This window comes from Haematobia irritans, unplaced genomic scaffold (genome assembly GCF_050003625.1).
Source record: "Haematobia irritans isolate KBUSLIRL unplaced genomic scaffold, ASM5000362v1 scaffold_45, whole genome shotgun sequence".
In the NCBI taxonomy this organism is placed as follows: domain Eukaryota; kingdom Metazoa; phylum Arthropoda; class Insecta; order Diptera; family Muscidae; genus Haematobia; species Haematobia irritans.
The window spans coordinates 1-15,434 of NW_027445804.1; the positions used below are offsets into that span (position 1 = coordinate 1).

At 32.9% G+C, this 15,434-nt stretch overlaps 1 protein-coding gene across 1 annotated transcript in view; it reads right to left on the reverse strand.

Annotated features, from left to right (window-relative positions):
• Positions 1–3,636: 3,636 nt before the first annotated feature.
• LOC142242565 (uncharacterized) overlaps positions 3,637–15,434 on the reverse strand; it is a 35,221-nt gene continuing 23,423 nt past the window's right edge. The window contains exons 4-5 of the mRNA XM_075314133.1: positions 7,569–7,700; positions 3,637–3,901 (exon numbers count right to left, since the gene is read on the reverse strand). Coding sequence (XP_075170248.1) covers positions 3,637–3,901; positions 7,569–7,700 — 397 coding nt within the window. The remainder of the gene's footprint in view (positions 3,902–7,568; positions 7,701–15,434) is intronic.

The following is a 15,434-nucleotide window of genomic DNA, read 5'->3' on the forward strand; positions in this document are numbered from 1 at the left end:
GTGAGCTATGCGAGTATGAAAATACTGAGAAAGCCTACAGATGTTGGGTGCTGTGCCGAGAGCAATGGCTCTAGATAGGACCTGAATCCAAAGGTGAAGCCCTGGAAATATGGGAGTGTAATTAGGCCAATCCTGATATATGCTTCGATAGTCTGGTTGACATCGTATGAAGTTCAGCAGGGAAGTTTTTGTAACGATTATAACGGGGATAATGAAGACCACGTCAACCAGAGCCGTGAGACAATATTGGACTTAAGACCTATGGTTCAGATCAAAAGCTTTACCGCTATGGCTGTGATGAGATTTAAGATGTCGGTAGAATGGACAGAAACAGGAAACATTACAGAACCATCAAAGGATAGTAGGGAGACGATGGGTGTAGGGCGCATGCTGCAACAAACCAAGATCATATCCTTGAGAAGACCAATACGATAGTCCTGGGGACAATATTGGACTTAAGACCTATAGTTCAGATCCAAAGCTATACCGCTATGGCTGTGATGACATTTAAGATGTGGGTAGAATGGACAGACATAGGAAACATTACGAACCATCAAAGGATAATAGGGAGACGATGGGTATAATGGCGGATGCCGCCATTATAAACCATGATCGTATTCTTGAGAAGGCCAATACGATAGTCCTAGGGAATGGGACCCCAGAACAGATACCAGAGGGATAAAACTGCTACACCGATGGATCGTAGATGGGTGAGAGAACGGGACTGGGCGAATATGGAGGGGGACACAGACACCGAGATACTATTCCGATTACCATTTGGCGGAAGGATGGTCTTAGCATTTGGTACAGCCAATATAAAGGTGATGTCGATTAGGTCCCATCATCCCCAAAACATACACTACCCTTCGCTGCTCCTATTCGGCACAGATGTACTGTCAATTCTATGAGCCCGGTCATTATTCCCACAGCCCGTCTGACTGTCGTCGTATGGTTATGGCACACATGAATGTGCTATGGGCATGCAGGTAGAAGTGTGTGCCATAACCATACGACGACAGTCAGACGGGCTGTAGGAATAATGACCATCCTTCCGCCAAATGTGAGAAAATCAGGTTGGAGCTATCATTCATTCGATATGGATACTGGAAGAAGTCGTTATTGTAACGTAGTTTTATCGTTCGCTGAGGAAAATTCAATTGTCTTGAGGGTCTCCACTAGATCAGCTGAAACTTTTGGAATAAAACTACAAGGGTTTATCTCTCATCAGTAAGTAATCGCGTTTAATTGGCTGCTTGTGTCTATTGGGAGTGTGCTTACGGTCTTCGATTTGTAGATGCTGGTGATCGGTAATTGTTCAGAAAGTCGATCAGAAAACAAATGAATTTGATAGTAAATCGATTATAAAGGTTGATACGGTCAAAATTTGGTCAAGGGAAAACGCGTCTAAATCGTTGAAATCGTTTATTTAAAAAATCAAAATTAAATTTCTTTTTCAAGTTCAATTAGTATAAAATTCAGGAAAAATATTCAGTTAGGCTTTCGCTTTTCCAAATCCGAATTGCCGGGCTCACGCTTGACACCTGCCATCAGATTTTGTACAGCCACCTTGTCCACCTTCTTCGCCGCAGAAAGTCAGTTTGCCTTGAACTGCTGCTCGTCCTTAGCAGTTTGTTTGGTCTTCTTTAGGTTCCGCTTGACAATAGCCCAATATTTCTCAATTGGGCGGAGCTGTGGCGTGTTGGGAGGGTTCTTGTCCTTGGGAACCACCTGCACGTTGTTGGCGGCGTACCACTCCATGCCCTTTTTACCGTAATGGCAAGATGCCAAATCCGGCCAAAACAGTATGGAACAACTGTGTTTCTTCAGAAAGTCAGCAGACGTTTATTCAAACACTCTTTCACATAAATCTCTTGGTTGACAGTCCGGAAGCTATGAAAAGGCTGATTTTCAAGCCGCAGGTACAGATGGCTTGCCAAACCATATATTTCTTTGCGAACTTTGACAGTTTTATGTGCTTGAAAATATCTGCTACCTTTCCCCTTCCTTTTGCCGTAATAAGACTCCTGTCCCGGAAGCTGCTTGTAGTCGGCTTTGACGTAGGTTTCGTCGTCCATTACACGCAGTCAAACTTCGTCAGCATCGTCGTGTACAGCCTCCGGGATCGCGCTTTGGCCGTCGTATTTTGTTTATCATCGCGATTTTGGAGTCACTACCTTCTTGTAAGTCGATAGTCCGGCTCGTTTTTTGGCTCGATGCACGGTTGTAGACGATACACCCAGCTTATTTGCGGCATCTCTGAGAGAGAGGTTAGGGTTTCGCTTGGAACTACCGGCAACTCCCTTTGTCGTCTCAGCGCCTTCCGGTTTTCGATTTCCCCCCGATCCATACTTCCTGGCTGTCGACAATTGTTCCCCAAATACTTTAATTACATTTGTAACGGTTGATTTGGTAACTTTTAGCGATTTTGCCAGCTTTGCGTGCGAGTAGCTCGGATTTTCGCGATGCGCGAGCAAAATTTTGATACGCTGCTCTTCTTGCTTGGACGGCATTTTGACAACTGAAGAGTGAATTCCAAAATCAAGATAGGAGCAACATTCTACACACACACCTTCAAAATGAGGGTTGTTCAGGTTTTTTAAATGCAAAATTGAAAGAAATACGTCAAGTTTATATTGACCAAATTTTGACCGTATCACCCTTTAGAGAGAAGCCGAGCTTTTGCAGTTAAGCGGATGTCAGTTGACAGGTTGTTAGTTCACAGATTGTTAAAGGCTTCAGTTCGTTGCTGATCGGTAATTCGGTTCGACACGGTTTTCACCGATGAGCGAAGTTTTTGAATGAATGTTTCTTTATTTCCTAGATGGATGGAAAATTCGGTTTGCTAATGGGGAATTCGGGTCGTAAATGATCGATGGTTGATGCATCAGCTTTAAATTTCGTTTCAACCAGCAAAAGTTTTTCTTTATGTGTAAAGATTTTCATTGTTCATATTGGAATATGAATATTTCCTGAAATTATCCAATATTTCGATATTCAAGTAGTGTCAATGTTGCCCCTAAGTTGGGACCAAAAAACCCCTAATTTAGGACCAAAAGATTTAGTAATATCGACAATAAAGGAAGGATGGTAAGCAATACTACTCCGTGATTTAAGGATCTTGCTAGAGTTGTAACCTAATAAATATGGCTCCATTCAACAGCTGTAACGTGGTTTTCTCGTCGGCTGAGATAAGCTCCGTCGCATCCAGGGTCACCGTAATGACCCAATAGAGTTTTCGGAATAAGAACCCAAGTGTTTATCTCTTTAGAGTTAAATATTAATTAATTCGGTTTTATTGATATAAACAATTTTATAATCTACTTATGTGATGTATGACAATCTCTCGCGATCAGATGGGAGCAGGTATTTGGGATGTCGATTTGTAGATTGATGCTCGGTATTGGATGAAAACTTCAGTTCGTCAATGATCAGTAGTTGATAGTTCATTGATAATTAGAGGCTAATGCATTCGTTGAAACGTGGATGATTTCGTTGAAACGACGATGCTTTTTGCTGAGTAGTTCGGTCGTTGGCGATAAGAAGTCGTGTTTTCGTCGATTTGTAGTTGGCCGGAAACTTGTGTATTCGTCATGATATTCGTAGGTGATCGGGAAATGCTGATGAGATTTTCAGTTTTTAGATTGTGGCCAGTGCTACAGTTGCTACAGTTGATTGTTGTAGAAGCGGTATGGTGTCAGCTTCGGTATCGGCCGTGGGGCGAATTGTCGGTCGGTCGGTGCAAACTGCTACTACGACTACTAACTTATCTACGAGCCCGAAGGTCACTGTGGGGGAATTGTATGTACGATAATCTCTGTGGGAGAACAGTAGGCCCAATGGTCTCTGTTGGGGGATCGTAGGCCCGAAAGTCTCTGTGGGGGAACTGTAAGCCCGATAGTCTCTGTGGGAGAACAGAAGGCCCGAAGGTCTCCGTGATACTTTTTATTCGCGTCTGAGAATAAATTCTTCAGACGACGCCAAAAATATAACCGAATCAGGAGCAGAACGATTAGCACTGTATACAATAAGGTGCTGGTTTTGTCTCAGTCAGGCGCCTATCCGAGTCTGCCTTTGATTGGAAAGGGCAACTATATAAGCAATTCGTTCGATGAAACTGGTTGAGAATTAGCTTCTCTAGCGTGATTGAATTTTGTCAACAGCACTCAGCCACTAAGCTGTTCAGTATAATTATGACTTTCGCCTCGTGTCTGTGTATTGGTTGACGTGGTTTTAATAATCTACGGAAAAATTATCTAAATTAATTTGTCAGGTTATACAACTCTGATTCTGAGTCGAATGGACTGGAAAGTAAGGAATGTCCAAAGTCGGGCGGGGCCGACTATATTATACCTGCACCACTTTGTAGATCTAAATTTCAATACCATATCACATCCGTCAAATGTGTTGGGGGTTATATATAAAGTTTTGTCCCAAATACATACATTTAAATATCATTCGATCTGGACAGATAGACTTCTCAAAATCATATAGACTCAAATTTTAGTCGGTTAATGCACTAGGGTGGAACACAATGTTAGTAAAAAATATGGGAAACATTTAAATATGAAGCAATTTTAAGGAAACTTTCGCAAAAGTTTATTTATGATTTATCGCTCGATATATATGTATTATAAGTTTATGAAAATTAGAGTCATTTTTACAACTTTTCGACTAAGCAGTGGCGAAAATGTTGGTATTTTGACCATTTTTGTCGAAATCAGAAAAACATATATATGGGAGCTATAGGTTAGATTAGGTTAGATGGCAGCCCGATGCATCAGGCTCACTTAGACTATTCTGTCATTGTTGATACCACATTGGTGAACTTCTCTCTTATCTCTGAGTGCTGGCCGATTCCATGTTAATCTCAATGATAAGGGACCTCCTTTTTATAGCCGAGTCCGAACGGCGTTCCACATTGCAGTGAAACCACTTAGAGAAGCTTTGAAACCCTCAGAAATGTCACCAGCATTACTGAGGTGGGATAATCACCGCTGAAAAACTTGTGGCGTTCGGTCGAAGCAGGAATCGAACCCACGACCTTGTGTATACAAGGCGGGCATGCTAACCATTGCGCCACGGTGAATCCTATATCTAAATCTGAAACCGATTTCAACCAAATTTGGCACACATAGCTACAATGCTTATCCTACTCCCTGTGCAAAATTTCAATTAAATCGGAGTGAAAAATTGGTCACTGCGGTCATATGAGTGTAAAGGGTGATATGGTCAAAATTTGGTCAATATAAACTTGACGTATTTCTTTCAATTTTGCATTTAAAAAACCTGAACACCCCTCATTTGAAGGTGTGTGTGTGTGTAGAATGTTGCTCCTATTTTGATTTTGGAATTCACTCTTCAGTTGTCAAAATACCGTCCAAGCATGAAGAGCAGCGTATCAAAGTTTTGCTCGCGCATCGCGAAAATCCGAGCTACTCGCACGCAAAGCTGGCAAAATCGCTGAAAGTTGCCAAATCAACCGTTACAAATGTAATGTTTGTGTTTGGGGAACGTTTGTCGACAGCCAGGAAGTCTGGATCGGGGGGAAATCGAAAACCGGAAGCCGCTGAGACGACAAAGAGAGTTGCCGGTAGTTTCAAGCCGAAACCCTAACCTCTCTCTCGAGATGCCGCAAATAAGCTGGGTGTATCGTCTACAACCGTGCATCGAGCCAAAAAACGGGCCGGACTATCGGCTTACAAGAAGGTAATGACTCCAAATCGCGATGATAAACAAAATACGACGGCCAAGCGCGATCCCGGGAGGCTGTACACGACGATGCTGACGAAGTTTGACTGCGTGGTAATGGACGACGAAACCTACGGCAAAGCCGACTACAAGCAGCTTCCGGGACAGGGAGTTTTATACGGCAAAAGGAAGGGGAAAGGTAGCAGTATTTTTCAAGCACATAAAACTGTCAAGTTCGCAAGAAATATCTGGTTTGGCAAGCCATCTGTACCTGTGGCTTGAAAAGCAGCATTTTTCATAGCTTCCGGGACTGTCAACCAAGAAATTTACGCGAAAGAGTGTTTGATTAAACGTCTGCTGCCTTTCCTGAAGAAACACGGTTGTTCCGTACTGTTTTGGCCGGATTTGGCATCTTGCCATTACGGTAAAAAGGCCCATGGAGTGGTACGCCGCCAACAACGTGCAGGTGGTTCCCAAGGACAAGAACCCTCCCAACACGCCAGAGCTCCGCCCAATTGAGAAATACTGGGCTATTGTCAAGCGGAACCTAAAGAAGACCAAAAAAACTGCTAAGGACGAGCAGCAGTTCAAGGCAAACTGGCTTTCTGCGGCGAAGAAGGTGGACAAGGGACATCGGGCGAACGATATATATTGGAGCTATATCTAAATCTAATCTACACTACAAATTGTACTCCTAGTGCAAAATTTCAACTGAATTGGGGTAAAACTCTGGCTTCCGGGACCGTATTAGTCCATATCGGGCGAAAGATATATATGGGAGCTATATCTAAATCTGAACCGATTTCAATAAAATTTGCCACACTTGACTATAGTACTAATGGTTCTTCTTGTGCAAAATTTTAAGCAAATTAGTCCATATCGGGCGAACTATATATATGGGAGCTATATATAAATCTGAACCGCTTTCTTCCAAAATCAATAGGGTGCTATTCTGAGCCAAACACATACTTGTGCCAAATTTGAAGTCGATTGGACTAAAACTGCGACCTCGACTTTGATTACAAAAATGTGTTCACGGACAGATGGCTATATTGACTCAGGAGCCCACCCTGAGCATTTTTTCCCAAAGACACTATGTGTCTATTTCGTCTCCTTCTGGGTGTTGCAAACATATGCACTAACTTATAATACCCTGTTCCACAGTGTGGCGCAGGGTATAAAAAAATGTGTTGTGGGGGTGGTTCGGTACTTTTTTCTAAATAAATTACAAAAGTATCAACTTTATCAGTTTTGAAGTTTTCGTTTGTTGCTTGACTAGTTGTGAGGGAATAACATAGGTTGTGTTACGGATTAATTGGGTTTTTTTTTCTAGGACATGAACTTTAAGCATAAACCTCGAGTTGAAATATCGACCATCATGATGGTCTAAAAAATTACATAGAGCTTCGGAAAATAATCTGAGAGGATGTAAAATAAACTGAGAAGAGTTCAATTTTCAATTCAACTGTTGGACTAATTTTGTAACAATATAAGAGGAAATCAGAAATTTCCATAATCCATCAACTATCGAAGGACTTGGGGACAATGTGTTGTCAAAGAACAAGACAAGTTCTGTCAGTGTCTTACGAGGGTTCAAACCTATGAAACCTGATATAGTCATTATAGTTTTTCTCAATACTACAGTTGTGCAATTTTAAAATACAAATTTGCCACCGTTTTTCATACAATGAGAATTTTGTGAAACTAAATGTCACATTTTTCCCATTTGTATGCCACCTTTTCCATATAATACGACTGTTGAATAAATTCATTTTTTTTCTTGTAATTAAAAAAATGATTTCTTAATTTTTTATTATACACTGATTTAAATGGAGTATTTTTTATTTTTATAATAAAGAGTGTCACTCCTTTTAACTAACAGTGCTCTTGTTAATGACACTATTTCTGCCACTATTGTGAAATTTACCACGATAACTCCATTTCGAGTACACAACACTGTGTCATCTTCAAAAAATGTATTAATGCCCAAAACGCGGAAGACATTGCCACAGCTGAAAGAAAAGGCTTAAAAGAGAATCTTAAGGACTAAGAATGGCGTGAACTTATAACTTATGCAACAGTGAAATTGCTGCACAAAAGATAGAACAGAAACATGAATCATTTACGGGACTCACACCAACAACGCAGCATTCCATCTATTTCGCTGTAGATAAGAGAGCAAAAGTTCAAGAAAGGAATCAATGCGAATAAGGAAGGATGTCAATGAGGAGATAGAATCGTACTAAGAGGGGATTTAGGTGGAACCATCCACCAACTACAAACAATAGACTAATGAAAATTCCTTTGAAAAAAATGTGTTGCAGATAATGGTTGATGTCTAAAAAAAGTCTAAAGAATTTTCTTTATTAATTTTAAGTATTGTGGGAAAATAAAGGATTAGTAGCAGTAGTTGTAGAGATAAAATCTCAAAAAAAAATTTATATTCAATTTAGATTAATGGTATTTTATAGTTCAATTACTCAATGAATTCAGCATAATTGTTTATAATTATAATAATCGAACGAAAAAGTTTAAATCGTTATTTTTTTTTGAATGACATTTATTTGCCATAATCACATTACCAATGAAAATTAAATCCAATTCATAGAGTCATTGGTCAATACAATTGCCCATTGTTTGAGTGTGAGTGTTTGTATCGGCATGTGGATATGGCCTATTGGCTATTTGCATAATAATATTATTATGTATTTGCCATACAAGTTTGCACTTATTAAATTATTTAATCATAAATTCAAAACTTGTCAAAAACTGTTCACGAGATTGCATAGCAATGTATTTCGCATGAATGTGCACTGGGAAAAATTAAAATTGGCTTCAGAGTTTCAGGAAAACGATCCTGTAAACACTGGAGTATTTTTTCTTTCCTTTACATTTTTAAATGTGTAATTTTCTCATTGTACTCAATTGTTATTGTATCGATTTAAATACATTTAGTGTGGCTTTATAGATAAATATAATTAACACCATCATCCTATGTCCAGACCATGAATACCCATTGGAATGTTTAACGCCAATTGCTGGGAAATGTGTTTGGATTATGGAATAAATATTTATTATGCGTTGGCCTTTATGTTATGCTTCGGTGTGAATATTTAAACGGGATGTGATTTTTAATTTAATTACCATAATTAAAACACATATTTACACAATATTTAATAAGGTTGTATAGTTGACAGCAACTATTGTTTGCAGGGGTTATTTGGAAATTTAATGCAGAAAAGTTAAAATTTTCTATAGGCTCAAATGAAACATATTCAAAAAGAAAATTTTTATGATAAAATATATAGATATTAAAATTTTAAGTATAACATTTTCTCGTTTACAGTATTTTCACTTCAAGACACTCACTCTAGGACACTTGGAAAAATGGAGATGAATGCAAACCCCCAGCAGTGTTGACAGGGAAAATTTTCGGTTTACCCTACAAGGACAAAAACGTTCCCTACTTTCCCCTACATTCCCAACAATTTCACTACAATATTTTTCGTTAAATTTAAACAAAATTTACAAAACAAAAAAGGTTTACTTTTTTACTATCTTAAAACACATGAAACTGCAACGTATATTACGTAAACATAAATTTGTATCATCACCACGGTTGCCACAGTTGGTAGACTTCTACCAATTCTTTTTTTCTGTTTGGTAGAATTCTTGATGTTTTGGTTGATCAAATCTCTATAGAAATAAAATTTTGGGAAAATTTTCTATAAAAATACAATTTTGAAAAACAAACAAAATTTTGACAAACTTTTCTATAGAAATAAAATTTTGACAAAATTTTCTATAGAAATAAAATTTTGACAAAATTTTCTATAGAAATAAAATGTTGACAAAATTTTTAATAAAAATGAAATTTTGAAAATATTTTCTATAGAAATAAAATTTTGACCAAATTTTCAACAGGAATAAAATTTTGACAAAATTTTGTATAGAAATAAAATTTTGAGAAAATTTTCTATAGAAATAAAAGTTTGACCAAATTTTCTATAGAATTAAAAATTTTAAGAAAAATTTGTATAGAAATAAAATTTTGACCAAATTTTCTATTTAAATAAAATGTTGCCAAATTTTTTATAGAAATAAAATTTTGACAAAATTCTATATAAATAAATATTTGAAAAAATTTTCAACAGAAATAAAATTTCGACAAAAGTTTCTATAAAAATAAAATTTCGACAAATTTGACAAATATAGAAAAAAATTTCGACAAAATTTTCTATAGAAATAAAATTTTGACAAATTTTTATATAAAAACAAAATTTTGAAAAAAATCATCTATAGAAATAGTATTTTGACAAAAGTTTCTATAAAAATAAAAATTTGACAAACTTTTTTATTGAAAAAAGATTTTGACAAAATATTCTATTGAAATAAAATTTTGACCAAATTTTCTATAGAAATAAAATTTTGAGAAAATTTTATATAGAAATAAAATTTTGAGAAAATTTTCTATAGAAATCAAATTTTGAGAAAAAATTCTATAGAAATAAAATTTTGAGAAATAATTCTTAGAAATAAAATTTTTGCAAAATTAATTATAGAAATAAAAATTCGACAAAATTTTCTATAGAAATAAAATTTTGACCAAATTTTCTATTGAAAGAAAATGTTGCCAAATTTTCTATAGGAATAACATTTTGACAAAATTCTATATAAATAAATATTTGAAAAAAATTTCAACAGAAATAAAATTTCGACAAAATTTTCTACAGAAATAAAATTTCGATAAAATTATCTATAGAAATAAAATTTTGACAAATTTTTTTATAAAAACAAAATTTTGAAAAAAAATTTCTATAGAAATAATATTTTGACAAAAGTTTCCATAAAAATAAAATTTTGACCAAATTTTCTACTGAAATAAAATTTTGACAAATTTTTCTATAGAAATAAAATTTTGACAAAATTTTCTATAGAAATAAAATTTTGAAAAAATTGTCTGTGGATATAAAATTTTAACAAAATTTTCTATGGAAATAAAATTTTGACAAAATTTTCTATAGAAATAAAATCTTGACAAAATTTTTAATAAAAATGAAATTTTGAAAATATTTTCTATAGAAATAAAATTTTGACCAAATTTTCAACAGGATTAAAATTTTGACAAAATTTTTTATAGAAATAAAATTTTGAGAAAAATTTCTATAGAAATAAAAAATTTAAGAAATAAAAATTTTAAAAAATTAACCCTTTCCGACCGTGTACGCACAATTGTGCGGGTAACTTTAAGTCTCTATAATTTCTTTAATATATGACGTACTGCGATAAGAGCGGCAAAAAAATAATTGTGTATGCTCTCTCTTTGTCTAAGAATGTGAAGAACCGTTATAAATATTTGCTTTTCATGTTAATTTTGTAGTTTCAGCAACGTACTTTGCGCATTTGTAAAAATGAGTGGAAGATGTAAGTTTGCAAATATATTAAAATTATTTAAATTGTGGAATATTTCATCAAATAAGTGTTTTCAATAAGAAAACATTTTAAATATTGTATGCAAACAGTAACTTCGTGATTATTTTGTGTTTTTTGATATTTTTACGTCCGGACTTTTACCGGAATTTACCGGACTGCAACAATTGTACGTATCCTGAAAAAACAGGATACAGGATCAAACTGAACAAACTTAATAATTTAAATTGTTCTATGTACACATAAATAACAGAATTCAAAAATTTAGGAAAATCTATCACGTGGATCGGCTATAGGTCGGAAAGGGTTAAAGAAAAATTTCTATTGAAATAAAATTTTGACCAAATTTTCTATTGAAATAAAATGTTGCCAAATTTTCTATTGAAATAAAATGTTGCCAAATTTTCTATAGAAATTCTATATAAATAAATATTTGAAAAAATTTTCAACAGAAATAAAATTTTGACAAACTTGACAAATACAGAAACAAATTTTTTTTATAGAAATAAAAATTTGAGAAAATTTTTTAAAGAAAAAAGATTTTGACACAATATTCTATTGAAATAAAATTTTGACCAAATTTTCTATAGGAACAAAATTTCAATAAAATTTTCAATAGAAATAATATTTTGACAAAATTTTCTAGAGAAACAAAATTTTTACAAATTTTCTATAGAAATAAAATTTTGAGAAAAAATGCTGTAGAAAATTTTCTATAGAAATAAAATTTTGAGAAAAAATTCAATAGAAATAAAATTTTGAGAAAAAATTCTTAGAAATAAAATTTTCACAAAATTATTTATAGAAATAAAATTATGAGAAAAAAATCTCTAGAAATAACATTTTGTGAAAAAATTCTATAGAAATACAATTTTCACCAAATTCTAAAATTTTCTATAGGAATAAAATTTTGACCAAATTTTCTATTGAAATAAAATGTTGCCAAATTTTCTATAGAAATAAAATTTTGACAAAATTGTATATAAATAAATATTTCAAAAAATTTTCAACAGAAATAAAGTTTCGACAAAATTTTCTATAGAAATAAAATTTCGACAAAATATTCTATAGAAATAAAATTTTGACAAATTTTTTTATAAAAACAAAATTTTGAAAAAAATTATCTGTAGAAATATTATTTTGACAAAAGTCTCTATAAAAATTCTATAGAAATACAATTTTTACCAAATTTTCTATAGAAATAAAATTTCGACAAAATTTTCTATAGGAATAAAATGTTGACCAAATTTTCTATTGAAATAAAATGTTGCCAAATTTTCTATAGAAATAAAATTTTGACAAAATTTTCTATAGAAACAAAATTTCGACAAAAACCTATATAAATAAATATTTCAAAAAATTTTCAACAGAAATAAAATTTCGACAAAATTTTCTATAGAAATAAAATTTTGACAAATTTTTCTTTTTAAATAAAATTTTGACAAAATTTTCTGTAGAAACAAAATTTTGATAAAATTTTCTATTGAAATGAAATGTTGACCAAATATTCTATTGCAATAAAATGTTGACCAAATTTTCTATTGCAATTAAGTTTTGACCAAATTTTCTATAGAAATAAAAGTTTGATCAAGTTTTTTATAGAAATAAAATTTTAACAAAATATTCTATTGAAATAAAATGTTGACAAACTTTTCTATAAAAAAAAGATTTTGACAAGATATTCTATTGAAATAAAATTGTGACCAAATTTTCTCTAGAAATAAAATTTTAACAAAATTTTCTATAGAAATAATATTTTGATAAAATTTTCTAGAGAAATAAAATTTTGAGAAAAAATGCTGTAGAAATAAAATGTTGACAAATATTTATATAGAAATAAAACTGTGAGAAAATTTTCTATATAAATAAAATTTTGACCATTTTTTTTTATAGAAATAAAATTTTGACCATTTTTTCGATAGAAATGAAATTTTGAGAAAAAATTTTACAGAAATTAAATTTTGATAAAAAATTCTTAGAAATAAAATTTTCACAAAATTATTTATAGAAGTAAAATTTTGAGAAAAAAAATTATAGAAATAAAATATTGAGAAAAAATTCTATAAAAATACAATTTTGACCAAATTTTCTCTAGAAATAAAATTTCAACAAAATTTTCTATAGAAATAAAATTTTGACAAATTTTTCTATAAAAACAAAATTTTGACAAAATCTTCTATAGAAATAAAATTTTGACAAAATCTTCTATAGAAAAACAAAATTTTGATCAAATATTCTATTGCAATTAAATTTTGACCAACTTTTCCATAGAAATAAAATTTTAACAAAATATTCTATTGAAATAAAATTTTAACAAAATATTCTATTGAAATAAAATTTTGACAAACTTTTCTATAGAAATAAAATTTTGACCAAATTTTCTATAGAAATAAAATTTTGACCAATTTTTTTTTTATAGAAATAAAAATTTGACAAAATTTTTTATAGAAACAAGATTTTGAATATATAGATAAAAAGAATATATAGATAAAAAGATTTTGACAAAATATTCCATAGAAATAACATTTTAATCAAATTTTCTAAAAAAATTTCCTACATTTTTTTGTATTTTGGGCTTCTAATTTCCTCCTCTAGAGCTACCAAAATGTAAAAATTAGTAAAACTTGTGTTGAGTAAAAAAGTAACTACATTGTGCACCTACGTCCCTACAAGACGCTAAATATTAGAAAAACCAAACCTACATACAGGGAATTTTCCCTCGTTGTGGAAACACTGACCCCCAGCCTATACTTCATCGTTTGTAGCAAAGTGTGTTCTCATCTCATTTTCATGGTGTCAGGTTTCATAGATTACCAAATATGTAGAAAGAAAACCTCTTAAGCAAATTGTTTTCCACTCACTTGAATCATAATTTAGAAGAGTAAAACTTTGGTGACACTTGTAATGGTTGCAACTATCGATAAAAATAACAAAGTTTTTTCCCTCCTATTTTACGATATTTTTGCTAGAGAAGCATAAAATTGTAGATAAGATAGAAACATTGGAAGTAACCGACATACTCATATCCACACCATAATACTTGTAGTAAATAAATTGAATTATCCTTTGGGAAGTTTTCATAACCATTATCTAACACCTCTCTCTTTCTCACGCTCTCTCTCTAGAGAATCTGTTGGAATCAAGAACAAGTGTCATAACCGTATTAAATAATTCATGACCAAAATTAAGATATTCTTGGACCACATCACACTCTGTGTGGTAAACATACTTCGTTGTCCCAGACAAGGATACTTGTGGGTCAGGATACTCAATGTGCAAACGGCATGACCAGAATGGCCATTTGTTTTAATAACTGAAAATTTCATTTAGACTCATAACTACAACAGCTCATAAAGCAATTATCTCCATGTGGTCGGTTTTGGCCACTTCGATGTCCGTCCCTCGCTTGCCTTAATGGATAAAAACAAATATGTAGCATACATAGAAGCGAACATATATGGCAAGAATATTCTTATGTAGTACGGGTTCTGAGTTTAGATGTACATTTAAGAAATTCTATGGTCATAGGATTGCATATAAGAAATTATTATGAGGGAAGTATAGGATATATTTGAAATTCATAAGGACTTAGATTCTAATCGTAGAAGGAGGACTATTTGGAAAGAGTCGACTTTTGCTATCCCGGTAATCTAGTGACGATTTCAGTACTCCTGATGATAATAATGGAGTGGGCCGCGGTAACAGTCAAAGTCGTTCGTCGCTCGAATTCATGGACCGCGGTGCAAAATAAATACCGAATATCATAGGGAAAATGTCTTAAAGACAGTGTTGAAATCCAGAGAAAAAAATTTCGGCCACTACCATGCATGGACATTTCAGCAGATCTCAATATATTTTCATTTCATTGAAACTTCATTTCTACATTTTAGAAACAAAAAACAATGAGGAAAGCCTATTATACCCTGCACCACATTGTAGATCTACACCGTCCAAATCCTTCACCTATGTTGGGTGCTACATATAAACGTTTATGTTCCCATAACATATACTTAAATATGACCCGATTTGTACAAAATCTATAGACTAAAATTTAAATTGGTTTTCGCCCCAGAATGAAACACAATGTTAGTAATAAAGGGAAATATTTAAATCTAAAGCAATTTGTAGTCAACTTTGCAAAAGTGCATTTATGATTTATCGGTCGATAAATATGTAAAATTTGAGACATTTTTACAAGTTGCTGCCTTAGCAGTAGTGATTTTAAAGGGTGATTCTTTTGAGGTTAGGATTTTCATGCATTAGTATTTGACAGATCACGTGGGATTTCAGACATGGTGTCAAAGAGAAAGATGCTC